This window comes from Stomoxys calcitrans, chromosome 1 (genome assembly GCF_963082655.1).
Source record: "Stomoxys calcitrans chromosome 1, idStoCalc2.1, whole genome shotgun sequence".
Taxonomy (NCBI): Eukaryota; Metazoa; Arthropoda; class Insecta; order Diptera; family Muscidae; genus Stomoxys; species Stomoxys calcitrans.
Genome location: NC_081552.1, coordinates 20,484,539 through 20,501,254, shown reverse-complemented (window position 1 = coordinate 20,501,254; position 16,716 = coordinate 20,484,539). Strand labels below are relative to the sequence as shown.

Here is a 16,716-nt window from a genome sequence, read left to right as displayed (position 1 = left end):
TCTAAAACAACAAAAATTCAAGTATGAGCCGTTTAGGACAACAGTTAAACTTAGTTAGGAAAACTAAAAAAAAATATTTTCAAAACAAAAACTTATATCAAACTATAATTTTTTTTCGACGAGAGCAAAAAAATCATGAACACCACCTTAAACTTTAAAATTTGTTATGTCCAAATCAAAAGTGCACAATTTTTTCTTCTCATATTGATAATTATGATGATGATGATGCTGATTATGATTGTGAAAATAATGATAACGATTGTCTATAAAATTTTTGTCTATGTGTGTGTTCCTGATTGTCCCTTTTGACAACTAGAAATACTCAATTTCTGCAACTTTACACCACATTCTACTATAACTACTACAAAACAAACACTGCAAAAAAGCTTTTTTCTCTCCTCAAAACAAATCTATATGTTTGTTTTATTAAATTAAAAAAAAAAACTTAATTCTATTACTTTAACACATCATTTTTGCAAAAATTTCTCAACTTTACAACTTTTACAATTTTCAACATTTTTTCAATTTAATCAATCATTGTAACAAACTCGCAAAAAATTATCACAACTTTCAAATGTGGGTCCAACACAAAAATCGATTTCAAAAATTCAAAATTTTTAATATGTAAAATAAATTAGGAGTTGGCCACAAAACTTTCACGAAGTTTCGATATGAAGGAAGAAGGCGGGACCCTACTGGGCGAAAAAGGTGTTCGTAGACATCAGGTAAGTAGTTATGGAACAACAATAGTCATCCAAAACAGTTAACAAACAGGCAATGTTTTTATCCAAAAATAACCGAATTAAGGCACAAGAAAACAACAACATAGAACGAATTGAAAACGATTTTTTTAAATAACAAAACTTTGAAATTTCCACATAAATACCGTCAAACACAAGGGCCATGACATTCATTACATAACATTGTCCCATGCCACCTCCTATACCCTTCGTCCATCTAAATCATCATTTGTAACACAAACAACCATTTAAAAAAATATTTCCTTATCATCATTTACTTCGAATTGGCTTGTTTGTACATTGAAACATTGAAAAGAACAACAACATTCATCCAAGTATTATTTGGTTTAAGTCCTAACCCAGTATGAAACATTTTGTAAGACACTTTCTTTTGGGTAAACTACTACTACTTATGCAAAACTAACAATTTGTAATTATTATCATTATGATTATTATTGTTCTTATATACTGAAAAAACTTTCATTATATTTGATTTAATTAATATTGCTTGCTAGTTATTCAATTAAAAAGTCTTCCATTTCTTACATACAATAATCTCTTGTATTTACAATTTTGTATACAACCAACACACAATTTTAAATATTATTTTTTGTTTTTCCAATGAGACCGAATACAACAATATACATAATACAATACAGAAATACATTACAAACATTAAAGCAAAAATACATATAATCTTCGAAACAACAAAAAAAAATTACACAAAACAATGAAGTCTGGATGGTTCATAACATATCACAAATTTTTACACAATAATATAGAAAATAGAATGAAATTAATATATATGTATACATATGCATAACTATAAATGTAAACCACATTTCGTCATAATCCGATAAAAAAAAATGCAGTATTGATGCACCCATAACAGCTATATCCAAGTATGATCCGATTTGGACCAAATTCGGCAAGGATATTGAGTGGTCTAATATATACAAGTCACTCTTCAATATTGGTCATTTTGGCAGCTATATACAAATATAGACCGATCTGAACCTTATAGGACACAGATGTGGGAAGCAGTAATTGTAAATACAATTTTTACGGGGCCAAGACTTTGAATTGAGGGATCAATATGGCAACTATATCCAAATCTGGACTTATCTAGGCCATCTTCAAGAAGGATATCAAGGGGGCCTAACATAACTCACTGTCCTAAATTTCAGCGAAATCCGTCAAAAAAATGAGCCCAAGACTTAAATCGAGAGATCGGCCTATTTTTACGTCGAAGAGCCTATTTTTACGACGATCAATAATATATAGACTTTACAGGATCGAAAATTGATATTTCGATGTGTTGCAAACGGAATGACAAAATTAATATACCCCCATCCTTCGGTTGTGGGTATAATAACGAGCAAAAATTAAAAAAACTATGTCAAAAAAGTAGAACACAAATATCATGCAAAATATTCCAGGATAAGACGATCAAGACATGTCCTTCTGTTTATCAATGTTAAATGGGCATTTCCACGAAAAAGTATCCCCTTAATCAAAAAGTATAAGTATACCTAATGGTAGCCTTTGAAGTGAAAGCATTGATTTCACTGAAAACATGTTATGGAAGTTAATTGAACATGCACTTTATAATAAGCCTGACTGGCATAATTGATTCTCAAAAATGGCAGTATCATTTCAATGCTGGTACCTACGCTGGTATGATTTGGCCGTGCCAAATCTTATATACCCTCCACCATGGATTGCATTTGTCAAGTTCTCTCCTCGGTATCTGTTTATAGGCAAACAAAGGATAATAAAAGGCTATTGACCGATACGGCCCATACTTGGTTTAGATGTTGGAGATCATTAAAGAATTAAAATCGGGATATCGGTTTGCATGGGAGTGCAAACGTTCAGACAAATCAGTCAAGAACTGCGCCACCTAGGGGTTCAAGAAGTACAATCGGGAGATAGGGGAGCTATGTAAGAGTTTGGACTGATTGGGGCCATACTTCGCATATTTGTTGTATTTGTTGGAAGCCATCGAGCATTTCAGTCAAATTGGGTGAAAATCGCGATTTTTTTTTCACTGATGGTACATAATGATCCCTGTGTGAAAATAGAGTACAACATTTTTTTATATCTGAAGGGGGTGCGGACCCTGCCCCTAACCCAATATATATATATATATATATATATATATATATATATATATATATATATATATATATATATATATATATATATATATATATATATATATATATATATATATATATATATATATCTACACCAACCACGAAAATACGGGACACAAATGAAAGGCATTTAAGATTAGAAAACGTATCTGATATCCAATTGTCGGACCAAGTGTTTGGGAGACCATCCCAACCCCCAAAACACCTCTAAATCGGACATATTTACCGACCATGCCAATATGGGACTCAAATCAAAGGTATTTGCGAGTAAAATATCAATCTGATATACAATTTGGGACAAAGTTTCTGGGGGCCCACCCCTTTCCCAAAACACCCCCAAACAGGAATTATTTACTGACCATGGCAATATTGGGCTTAAATTAAAGGTATTTGAGTGTAGAATACGATTCTGATATCCAGATGTGGGGCCAAGTGTTTGGGGAGCCTCCCATTCCCGAGAACATAGCCCAAAGAAGACAAATTTACGACCATAGCAATATGGGACTCAAATGAAAGGTCTTTGGAAGTAAAGCACGAATCTGATATTAATGTTCAGGAAAAGTGTCTATGGGACCACACCACCCCCATAACACCACCCAATTGCAATATAAGGCTCAAATAAGACGTATTTTAGGGTAGAACACGAATCTGACTTATATTTTTAAACCCAAGTCAATCAGAGGCCCCCGCATCTCCCAAAACACCCCCAACCGGTCATGTTTGCCAACTATGAAAATATGGAGCTCAAATGAATTTGGGAATAGACCATGAATCTGACATCAACATTCGGGAACAACTGTCTAGGGCATATTTACCGACCATGTCAATGTGGGGCTTAAATGAAAGGAAATTGATACCCACTTCCGGGACCAATTTTCTGGGGTCTACCCCTTTTCCAAAATACCCCACAAACAGCAATTTTTTACTGACCATCGCAATATGGGGCTCAAATAAAGGTATTTGGGAGCAGAATACGAATTTGATATCCAAATGTAGGACCATATATTTTAGGCAACACCCCTACCCCACCCTTCACCCCAAAACACCCCCCAAAAGGTATACATTTTTCGACCATGCCAATATGTGGCTCAAATGAAAGGTATTTGAGATTATAAAACTAATTTTATAACCAACCTATTAAATGCGCTTATGTTGTTAAACTGTTTGTCAAGCGATATACTATTTTTGTAGCATGGTATTTCACTAAAGGTCTTTAATTGTCGAAAATAAATATCCCGAGGAAAATTTTGTTCCATAAAAAGTGAAAGAAGGCGCAACGGAGCGGCAGCGGTCCAGCTTGTTTTCAATCAAATTTTCTATAAACAAACAATTTTCTATTAAGGCAAAATTTTTATGAAATTTTCTGTTAAGATAAAATTTCAATGAAATTTTGTTTTACAAAATTTTCGAGAGAGATAAAATTTCATGAACATTTATGTAATAAAAAATGTTGCTCGTTTATTTCTAAACGACAAACTTTCAACAAAATTTTTTTAAAGATAAAACCTAAAAAAATTCATTAAGGAAAGCCAAATTCGGGCTATGCCGACTGTGTAATACCCTCCACTTACCCTCTTAGTACAAAGTGGGTGCTATATCCAATTCTGAAAATGTTGGCAAGATTGGTCAATGAATGCACTTGCAGTGGCTAGAGCCAGGGAAAATCTGACAATACGAGTATACATATATGACAGAAAAACATATATCTTAACCGATTTCTATGAAATTCACCAGTAATATTAAGAGTCATAAGAAAATCCTTCCTGCGAAATTTTGATGGAATGGGTTAACAAATGGCCACATTATTGCTAGGTCCAAATCGGGCGAACATATGTATGGGAACTGTATCTGAATCTGAATAGATTTCAAGACAACTTCTTAAATATTGTGATAGTCATCGAGGAAAGCTTTGTACAAAATTTTGGCAAGATCGGTCAATAAATACGCAGTGGCTCTAGGTGTGCAAATCAGAATGTATATATAGGACAACAAATATGACAAGTTTTTTGTTCAACCATCGCACAGTGGCACGATTTGAGTTTTTTATTGCAAAAATCATATCTATTGAACCGAGTAAGACAATTGAATAATTTAAACGGCATATGATAGATAAGAGTTCAGGCCATCTAATGGATGTTTGGTTGTACGCCTTTTAGGTGCTTAGTTTTTGCTTATCAAAGTCAAAATTTGCGGAAAAATGGTAACTAAGTGGAGTGTTATTGATTTTTAATTTTGAAATCTTTAAAAAAACTTGTGTAACTCCAATATATCATGGTTTTTGTAATATTTTATGCGCTCTATCTTTTGTAAATGTATCATGACAATCGGCCTATAAATGCCTATTTGACAGCAAAATTTGAAATACTGGAGTGAACCTACATTCACGCCCCATGTTAGCCCTTGCACCTACTAGGGTCTCCAAATTTTGCATAATTAGTGAAAACCATCTCCACATTTACTATATCAAGTTTCTTGTAGATATCCTTATCCGTTCAAATGTTATAGAATTAGTCCAAGGATTTTTCGACTATGAGACATGTGCTCCATACAATTCTTGAACCATGTCCTTTTATATTTTATGCCTCTAATGGTTGGAGACCATAGTTGAAGTCATTGTGCAAGATATTAGCCAAATCGGATGAGAATTGCGCCTTATAGCGGCTCAGGAAGTTATATCGGGGGATCGAATTATATGGGAGCTATATCAGATTATAGACCCAACGTATTTCCATTATTAAGAGTTCTTCTCGAAAACATAAATACAATTCAAAGATCTAACATTCTGACATTTATGTGTGTGAGAGAAGGGTTATTGGTTGGTACACTTATTGTAGTCCGATACTTCGCCGTGTGATACACATTACTGTAGGCGTATCGTATTGGCGTTTGCTTCCTGTCTTTTTTTTCCTTTCTTTCTCTAGATCTGACCTAAGGGCTCGTAACGCAAATAGAATTATACAATCCACATATATATTAAAAATAGTAAAACCCTCCTAGGTTCGGCCGGGACGAATCTTGGGAACCCACCACCATGGATTCCGCTAAAAATTTATGCAAAACAAATTTAGTTGAAGGTCATAATTTTATTCTACATACCAAACTTCCGTCAAACCAGCAAAAATTAAAGTTTCTAGGAACCGAACAAAGATCATCGACAGACCGGTTTACATGGAAGCTATATCAGGTTACAGACTGATTTGGACCGTACTTCGCACAGTTATTGAAAGTCATAACAAAACATTACATGCAAAATTTCAGCCAATCGGACAAAATTGCGGCTTGTAAGGGCTCAACAAGTCAAAATCGGGAGATCGGGGAATACGGAAGCTATATCAAATTATAGACCGATTCGGACCGTAATAAGCACAGTAATTGAAAGTCATAACAAAACATTACATGTAAAATTTCAGCCAAATCGGACAAAAGTTGCGGCTTGTAAGGGCTCAAGAAGTCAAATCGGGAGATCGGTTTGTATGGGAGCTATATAAGGTTATAAACCGATTTGAACTGTAAGTGACAAAGTTGTTGACAGTCATAACAAAACACTACATGCAAAATTTCAACCAAATCGGACAACAATTGCGGTTTGTAAGGTCTTAGGAAGTCAAATTGGGAGATCGGAGAATATGGGAGCTATATCAGTTTATAGACCTATTCGAACCGTACTTGGCACAGAACACTACATGCAAAATTTCAGCTAAATCGGACATTTGCGGATTCCAGGGGTTCAAAAAGTCAAAGGAAGATCGATTTATATGGAAGCTATATCTAAATCTGAACCGATATGGATCATTTGCAGTCTCCAATGACCTACATCAATATTAAGTATCTGCGCAAAATTTCAAGCGGCTAGCTCTACGCGTTCGAGCGCTATCATGATTTCGACAGACGGACGGACATGGCTAGATCGAGTCAGAACTTCGAGACGACCAAGAATATGTATACTTTATGGGGTCTTAGACGAATATTTCGAGATGTTATAAACGGAATGACTAGATTAGTATACTCCCATCCTATGGGAGTATACTATTATATATAGCAAAATTAACATGAGATATACGCAAAGCTAAGTTATAACTAAAGCTTTTTAAGCCTTTATCCGCAAGTTGTGCAAATCACTTTGTATTCATTTTAGCTGATACTATTCAAACACAAAACAATATTTCTTTAACCACCAGACTTCAAAAGTATCAAAACCAAAAAATAATTCAAAACGGTTTTGTGTAATTTTTCTTGCTATACATACATAACTCTTTTTATAATGAAAAAAAAATATATATAAAAAAATGTATTTCTTAAACTAGAAATGCTTACGAAAAATTTGTTAAATATTTTTTGGGAAAATAAAATTATATTTCTGTTTGCAGTCTATGCAAAGATTATCGGCGGAACAGCAGCAGAATGGTTCAACGACTGAGCAAACAACCCATGAACACAATCCAAACGTCGTACCTGATCATAGAGGCAACTTACACATTACTGTTAAGAAAACAAAACCCATATTAGGTATTGCTATCGAAGGTGGTGCTAATACAAAACATCCGCTTCCTAGAATAATAAATATCCATGTAAGTAGAGAAGGAAAGACAGCCTTAACAAGAGAAATATCTTTTTTTTCTTTAACAATGCATTTATTATTTTTCTGTCATAGGAAAATGGAGCGGCATTTGAAGCGGGCGGCCTGGAGGTGGGCCAGTTAATACTGGAGGTCGATGGTAATAAGGTTGAAGGTTTACATCACCAGGTTTGTTGGACCTCAACTTTTATTTTCCTTATATTTAACTAATGTCTCTGCTTTTTGTTTTATTAGGAGGTTGCCCGTCTGATAGCCGAATGTTTCGCGAATCGTGAAAAGGCTGATATAACCTTTTTGGTTGTCGAAGCGAAAAAATCCAATTTAGAACCTAAACCAACTGCTTTAATATTCTTAGAAGCCTAACATTTGCTTGCCCTGCCGGCTACCAGTGATGATCCCCTGGAACAACAGAAATTGGAATTCCTCCATGAATGGGGTATCGATGTAACGACAACGCCAAAACCAATGCCAACACCAATACCACTAACAAAAGCTAAAAATCCACCGCCACTGCCAACACTTACACTCACACAAATACCACACCAACAACAACAGCATCAATTTAATACACATTCAACAACAACTAAAACAACTATCGGAACACCAACAACATTAACAACATCTTCGAATACCACTTCCATCTGCACTATCACCACCAGCACCACTGCTACAACTGCAACTCTAACCAAACAACAACAAAAACCCTCAGGAATGTTTACAACTACAACACCAACAACACCGAACACTCATCACCATCATCATCACCAGCAGCAACAGCAACAACAACAATCGTCAAATGCCCACCATCAACACAATTCAACACATACGTCTGCGCACTATCAACATCATTCCTCAACGCATCACTCCTCACATCATGCTCACCACCATCACTCGCATCAACAACCAGAAACCACACTCGAGACTCTAACTTCGCCCCTCTCCTCCAGTGAACACAACACACCCACACATCAAAATTACACTAAAAGAAATTATGATTCCGTTTACCAATAATCTAAAATCTTTCGATTGCCGATAAAGACGATGATAATGAAAAGTTGTTATTCTCAAAATTGCCTGCACTCACTTTTACTCTTCTTCATACGAAACGAAAAAAACAAAAAACACTTTAATTTATTTCCCTTGCTTCTTCGCTTCGCCTTGCAAAAAGTTTGAAAATAAAAACATGTACAGATAACAAAAAAAGAAAACGGTCAATTGTGCTAAGCTTATCACTCAATACACTTTTTATAGAGATCTGGAAAGGAGGATCATCTGGCTAGAATTGACTATTCTGATTGCTAGCTAAACAAAAAACAACGATTTAAAGAAGTCTCTTGATCGCAAAGTTCTTGAAGTTCATTCATTCAAAAAAGTCTGCTGGTAATAGCAAACACCGTCACCTAACTTTTGCTGGGTAGTTTTGCTGCTATTACAGCAGTAGGTCGGAGATGATCCGTGGGACGATTTTTGAGGTTTTCGACTGTCAACAAGTTGAAAACGCCGAAAGCGTCATATACTTGTAGTAGGTAGTAAACGTCATAAACCTCGAAAAAGCCCTGCTACATGATTAATTTCGACAACAAATCATTGTCTTAGATTTGTTGTTTTTGCTATTTCAGTATTTCAAAATTTTAATATAATAAAAAAGTTTTTGCTTTAAATTTTTTTATAGTCAGCGCCATGTGGAGCAATTTGATCACGTTAAGATATTCAGAAATGCCAACAGTATTAGTGAGGGGGAACAACAGCTGATATTGTTTTTGATGTTCCCGCCAGGATTCGAACTCCCACATTTTCTGTCATAGACGCACAAAAGATTAAAAAAGTTGTGCGATATACTTATGTATTATACGTTAGAAATGTGTGTCATATACGTCAGAGTTTCCGATAGGCCATCCCTGCAGCTGGTATTGCAAAATAAATATTTGCACTTGCAGACCCGCTGGCTGCTTGCTATATATTATGCTTTTTGGTGAAAGTGTCTGCTGCTCAATATAAAATAGATTTAAATAAAATAGAATAATTTTTCGAATATATTCTGGTTTGAGATCATATTCAATGCTTTCTAATCAAAGGAATAGCATAGCAAAGAACTTATAAAAGTTAGGCAAGTGTGTGCTGTTATCCAAACACTTTGACTGGCATGGTGGATTGCGATTTCTGATACGTCATGTATCTTTATCAACACCTTTGTAAAATTAATTAAGGTAGAGCTCGCGTTTGTCTTAAAACAGGGCTCAATAAATCCTCTAACTCTCCTTAGCATAGTAAGAGAGAAGAAAGCCTTACTTTCCACTATTCCAATACAAACTAATCATCAATGCTAGGAACAACAAACACTTCAACATTGCCAAACTCTTTTTGTTGTGCACTTGAGCATTCTTTGAATATCACTGCAAGTGCTTTCTGTACTAAGGCCAAATTGACCTACAGCACAGCAACGGGCCGGTTGGTTTGGTTTGTCTGTTTGCGCTCTTTTATATTGATCTATAAAATTCTTTCGTGATTTTTCTAACATGTTGTAGCTTGAGATTATATTCAAAGCTTTCTGTTCAAAGACTATCAAAGCAAAAGACTTATAACAGTTGTGCAAGTGTGTGCCAATTCAATTCAATTCAATTCAATTCAATTCAATTCAATTCAATTCAATTCAATTCAATTCAATTCAATTCAATTCAATTCAATTCAATTCAATTCAATTCAATTCAATTCAATTCAGTTCAATTCAATTCAATTCAATTCAATTCAATTCAATTCAATTCAATTCAATTCAATTCAATTCAATTCAATTCAATTCAATTCAATTCAATTCAATTCAATTCAATTCAATTCAATTCAATTCAATTCAATTCAATTCAATTCAATTCAATTCAGTTCAATTCAATTAAATGAAATTAATAAGTGCTGTTCGATTCAAGTTTAAGCTCAATGATAAAGACCTCGTTTTTATAGCTGACCCCGAACGACGTTCCGCACCTCTATGAGGAGAAGTTTTTATATGATTTTTATGCATTGAATATAACTCACAAATATCGTCAACATTAGGAGGGGAGTACCACCACTTACAATTTTGCCAATGTTCTTGCCAAGATTTGAGCCCACGCTTTTAGCATCATTGGCGCTCTTGCTTACCTCTGCGCTTCAATAACACAAATTCGTTATCCTCATACGGGGCGAGATGTCTTAATCGTGAATCACTTCCAAAATAGGATTTATATATCCGGTGAAACTATTTTTACCGGGGGTACTTAATTTTTTGATATCCGAAGAGAATTTTTTGATATGCACCGATTGAAGAGAAATTTTTTATGCCCACTTATGATAAAACACAAAATTGGTATGGAATTTTGGGGTCAAATAACCTGGCGGGACGCCAGCCAATCGGACATGTTTACCAATTGGGACAGGTATTAAATATTAGAGTAGGAAGTTGGTATAAAAATATGGATCCAAGTGCCCAGCACACCCTCACAAAACCTCCCAAATATTACATATTTACTGATTGGGGCAATATGTGTATCAAACGAAAGTGGAGTATGAATCCGAAATAAAATGTTAGCCTAAGCTGTCTCGGACCACCCCATTTCCATAGAACCCCCAACTGGACATATTTACCAAATGGGACAATATGGGTATTTGGAATGAGATGAGAGATATATGAGATGAGGTATTTGGAAGTAGAGTACAACTTTCATTAAAAAAAAATTGGTTCAAAGGTTTTTGGGGCCTCCCCATATCTAAAAACCCCCCAAAAGGGGCATGTTAGTCACTCGACACAAAATTGGTATGAAATGAAATGACGTAGGAGGAAGACTTCGGCATAATATGAATCTGATCTTAATATAAGGAACTAAGCCCTTTAAAAGAACATGTAAATAACGACAATAAGGGACTCGTATAAAAGGTCTTTCACAAGTGTCTGAGGCACCAACCCCCAAACGAACATGTTAGCCGACCTGTACTATATGGTACTCCAATCACATGTCCACGAGAGCAAAAAAAGAAAGTGGGCGGCACAAACCAAGAAAAAATGAAGGACGACCGGGATAAATGAAAAATAAACAACCCTTGTTGAGAGTTATAACAGAACACGATGTGCAAAATTTCAGCCAAACCGGACAAAAATTGCGGCTTGTAAGGGCTTAAGAAGTAAAATAGGGAGATGGGTTTTTAAGGGAGCTACATCAGTTTAGTATATTTAGAATACTATGTGCAAAATTTCAGCCAAATCGGATGAAAATAGCGGCTTCAAGGAGCTCAAGAAGCTAAATCGGAAGATGGGTTTATATAGGAGCTATATCAGGTCCTTGACCAATTTGAACCGTTCTTAGCACAATTGTTGGAATTCATAACGGAATATCACATGCAAAATTTTAGCCAAATCGGACAAAAAATTTGGCTTCCAGAGGCTCAAGAAATCAAATCGGGAGATCGGTTTCTATGGAAGCTATATCGAAATCTGAACCGATATAGCCCTTTTACAATCCCCAATGACCTACATCAATATAAAGTATCTGTACAAAATTTCAAACGGCTAGCTTTACGCATTCGACCGCTATCGGGATTTCTAAAGACGCACATGGCTAGTTCGACTCAGAATGTCGAGACGATCAAGAATATATACACTCTATAGGGTCCTAGATCAATATTTCGAGGTGTTATAAACGGAATGACTAGATTAGTATAGCCCCATCCTATGGTGGTGAGTATAGAAATGTTACCCTCTAATTTATGTTGGCATAGAAAAAAACCTGAGGATGTTTGGGTTTAAAGTGGTTTAAATCTGGAGTGGTGCGTCTTAAGAGAGACCTGTCCTGCTCCTTGCAAATGGTACCGGGTACCGGGGCAAAGGTTATATTCGTCAAGACTTTTTTATGTGAGCAAATGAACAATATTTGTAGCCTCCACAGCAAGTTTGCTAAAAAAATGGAAATTTTGAAATCATCTATACCCGAATTTGGTATTTTTGTAAAAAACAAATCGGGAAGATTTTTTCTGCAAAGTTTAAAAGAATTGTTAAGATATCTCTTGTATGTATGAACCCATCTTCTCAAAACTTTGCACTACGCTTTCTTCTAAGACTACCACAAAATGTACGAATTTTAGTTGAAATGTCTTCAGATTTGGATATATTTATTTGTTAACCTATTCACATGAAATTTGGCACAAAGGCTTCCCTTCGGTTCATCGGGTCGTATTCAGATATAGCCCCCATATATATGTATCAACCGATTTTCACTTTTCAGCGTATTTCTTAACAGATTTTCTCTAAAATTTGCACAATGATTTTGACTATGTATGCCGATTTTGGTTAAATCTGTTAAGATTTAGATATAGCTCTCATATATAGTTTCGTCCGATTTTGACTAATATTACAATAATTTAGTCGTTTATTAGCCGATTCTCACAAATCTTGTCACTTAGCTTTCTCTTATGACTTTTCTGATCTCTGGTAAATTTCACTGAAATCTGTTCAGATTTAGATATAGCTCCCATATAAACGTATCTCATGATATTAATTTTTTAGGCCTTTGCTAACGCATTTATCAACCTATGTTCTCTACGATATTTTCTATAACTCCCAAAAATGTCAGGATTTTGGTCGAAATTCTACATTTCAAATTTATGTTTCGACTACTTAACATGCATACCCAATGTAGTGTAGAGTATCAAAAGGTGGGCTACGCCCGACTTTAACCCAAAATTGTCAGGATTTTGGTCGAAATTCTACATTTAAAATTTATGTTTCGACGACTTCACATGCATACCCAATGTAGTGTAGGGTATCAAAAGGTGGGCTTTGTCCGACTTTAGCCCATCCTGATTTGTAAATTTTTTTTTTTTTTCGTTTCTATCTCACTGTGCGACAGCCAAGTGATATTTCTTTCAAAGTGTTAATTGGGGCACATACTTTGTAGCGTTCTCAGATCCCAATTTATGACTCTCTGTCAACCGTTGTCCTTCGGATCTTATCATGAAGATTGTTGCTAGAAGTTATGTTTCTACAATACATTCCACACATTCCAGTTCCCCTGAAATGTGTTAAGAAATTCCTAGTCTAGCAAATTCGTCTACTCTACAAGTTCCCGACCAGTGGTCCGGTACCCAGAATAGTTGAACTTTGAATTCATATAGGGTAGAATTAATTTCACAAAAACTTATTTGAGCAACTTTGCGAAAAATAAGAACATTTTTAAATTGTTGTTTTTAAGATACCCCGCATTTTTATGATAGATAAGAACTCTTCATTACCCACCTTAAGTGAGTAATTACCTTTTCTATTTGAATAAATCTTTGCTTCAAACTCAAGTTTGTGTTTGAATATCACTTCAAAAGCATGTATGTGAGCGCGTACTTGATCTTTAAAGCATTAAAAAGATTTCGTTATTTGGATTACAATTCAGAAAAAAAATTAAATGGTCACTGCAAAATAAGCGCGAAGCAGTAGATTTTGGCAGCCAAATATAATTTCTTTGCCATAGTTCTTAAGGAATATTGTTTAAATTATTCCAAAATAAAACGAAATACCAGTTTTAAAAATTTTCTAGCTTTCCAAAGTGTGTTGCATTAACGCAAAATATCGCTTAATTTTTTTTTTACTTAGCAGCCATATATATTGTTCAGAGTAACGGTGCCTCATAATATGATTAAAGCATTTTCCTTAATCCCAATATACAATACAATTACTTAGGCTTATGTCCCTTCTCTTAAAAGGGTATGAAAAAATATTTTGAATGGGTGTAAAACTGTAAAAGTAGGCAAGTCGAAATTCAAACATTTATTTATTTAAAAAAAAAATAAATAAGGTGGAAATTTTACCAAAATTGTTTATTTGTAACTTTATTTTTGTAAAAAATATTGCAAATGATTATTTTCCATGCAAAATGTTTCCAAAATTTCCTGAAAAGAATCTTCAAAAATCAATTAAATAGAAAATTTTGTTAAAATATTATTTCATATATAGTTTTGCCATATGTTTTCTTTGGAAATTATTATCAAAGTGGTATTTTAACAGAAACTTTGCCAATAGAAAATGTTTCAAAATTTTCAAAAATCAATCTTTTCAAAATTCAATTAAATATAAAATTTTGTCAGCATAGTGTTTCTATATATAAATTTGTCAAAAGCCAAAATATATTTTATTTTGAAAATATTATCATTGTGGTATTTCTACAGAAACTTTGGTCAAATTAAAAGCAAAATATTTTACTTTTTTTGTGTATAAACTATGTATCAACTTATTATTTCTTATAAATATTGCGTTCAAATTTTATTTCTATAAAAAATTTTCAAAATTGTATGCCAATGAAACTATTCCGCAAGATTATAGTTCAATAAAAAAATCTCAAAAAGTTCTTACTATAGAACGTTATTTAAAATGTTATTTTTGTAGCAAATGTTGTTAAAATTGTATTTCTATAATAATGAAGCAACAGCAAGTTTAGGTTTAATGGGCAGTCTGCCATCAGACTCACTTAGACGTTTTCGTCCATTGTAAAACCACAGGAGAAGAAAGAGGCCTTACAGTTCATACCATTGAGCCATCTACAATAGATCGCTTTAATGTTCACATCCGCTTAGTCACACAAGTTCTCAAAGAAGTGATAACCTAAAGTGCTACTTCTTCTGACCGACAGTCTCTTCAGTCTGTCAGCATGTTTTCAGACAGTGACCTGTCATGGTCTAGCGGTAGACCTCTTCAAGTCTAGACAAGGCCACATAATATTGGAATGTTCACAAAGTTGAGTCTGATTCTGAAGACTAAGCTTGCATGTCGCTAGAGGCATGCCCACAGATTCCAATTCCCCCGGAATGTGTAGGGTAGTTCATAGTCTCGCATATCTCAGTGGTCCTGCATCCAGAACAGGTGAATTTTGAACTGTTCAGCCATATCATTGAGAGATCTGCAACAGTCGAGGGCGGGATTTAATGGCTGCCTGGCTGTCTGCGAAAGTATTTATGCCAATCGTCGTTACATCTTATCCATTCCACCACTTCTTTAATGGCAAAGATTCCCGCTTGATGTACACAACAGTGGTAAGATAAACTTCTCGATATGACCAGTCCCAGTTCTTCAGAGTACACCCCAAAGTATAGAAGTCTAACTTTTGCCAATGGCTCTCTTGCAGGTTTTTAGGGCAAGAGTTGCTTTTCTTGTCCTTTTTCAAATGTTTGATTTGAAGTCAAGTTCAAATTTCAGCCCAGCAAAATACCCAGGTATTTTGCGCTTTCAGATTCTCTCCTCCCAGTTCACCAATGTTGGTAACTTATATCTCCTGCTGAAAAGAAATACTTCTGTCTTACACGGATTTATGCCTAGACCATTTTTGGTAGCCCACTTCGCTGTCACACGTAGAGCTTCATGCAGTATATGTAGCTCTAAGAGTGCTGGAAAACTTTCCCCTAACCGCATCAGCATACGCTTGTACATCTTTTTCTTTCAGAGACAATAATATATTGTTAATGGGTATATTCTAAAGTCGAGGAGATAGTACGCCTACTTGAGGTGTTGCTCTGCTAACGCAGGTGTTCCTCTGCTAAGTTATTAATAAACTTTCTTACGTAGTGTTGATGCCTTGAAACTCCAGCTCCTTAATGGTTGACATTGGTTTAACATTATTGGAAGCACCTTCAGTATCAAGAAATGCTGCCGTTGTGTATTCCTTGACAGCCACAGAACCCGCTATGTAGGCGAATAGGTCGTGAAGGGCTGCTTCCGTGGACTTGTCCTTACCATATGCATGCTGTTGCCGAGGTACGCGATCTTCAGGGATTTTTGCCCTAAGATATGTCTCTAGCAAACTCTATAGAGTCGTCAGCGTAAAGGATGACAGACTAATAGTACGAAAATAGTTCGCCGAATGGGGGCAAAATTCTAGCTCGAGTTTAGAAAAAGGTATCCTAACGAAGTTTGGTTTGGCATAAAGTGGATGAATAAAACTATTTTAAGTTCAGCAGGGCCGAATCTTACAAACTCTCCACCATAGATCGCAATTGTCGACTTCTTTATCAGCTTACTCGTTTTAGGCCAACAAAGGATAAAAGAAAATAAATGCTATGCTATTGGAGCAAATCAAGTTATGGTCCATAGTAGAAGTCATTGTGCGAAATTTCAGCCGATTCGAGTAGGAATTGCGTCCTTTAGGAGAGCTGTATCAGGCTATAGACCGATTAATATCATATTTGACACGTATGTTGAAGATCATGGAAGAAGCCGTTGTTCGCAATTTCAGCCAAATCG

At 35.1% G+C, this 16,716-nt stretch overlaps 1 protein-coding gene across 3 annotated transcripts in view; it reads left to right on the top strand.

Moving 5' to 3' along the window:
* Positions 1 to 7,938, top strand: part of LOC106084651 (whirlin) — a 255,495-nt gene extending 247,557 nt beyond the window's left edge. For 2 of the 3 annotated variants that reach the window (XM_059360094.1, XM_013248507.2), the window contains 3 exons: positions 7,267 to 7,467; positions 7,551 to 7,643; positions 7,710 to 7,938. In XM_059360094.1, the coding sequence (XP_059216077.1) occupies positions 7,267 to 7,467; positions 7,551 to 7,643; positions 7,710 to 7,838 (423 nt within the window). In that variant the 3' untranslated portion in view covers positions 7,839 to 7,938. Of the gene's footprint in view, positions 1 to 638; positions 726 to 7,266; positions 7,468 to 7,550; positions 7,644 to 7,709 lie in introns of all 3 variants that reach the window. The other variant, XM_059360095.1, reaches the window with a different exon arrangement.
* The last annotated feature ends 8,778 nt before the right edge of the window (positions 7,939 to 16,716 follow it).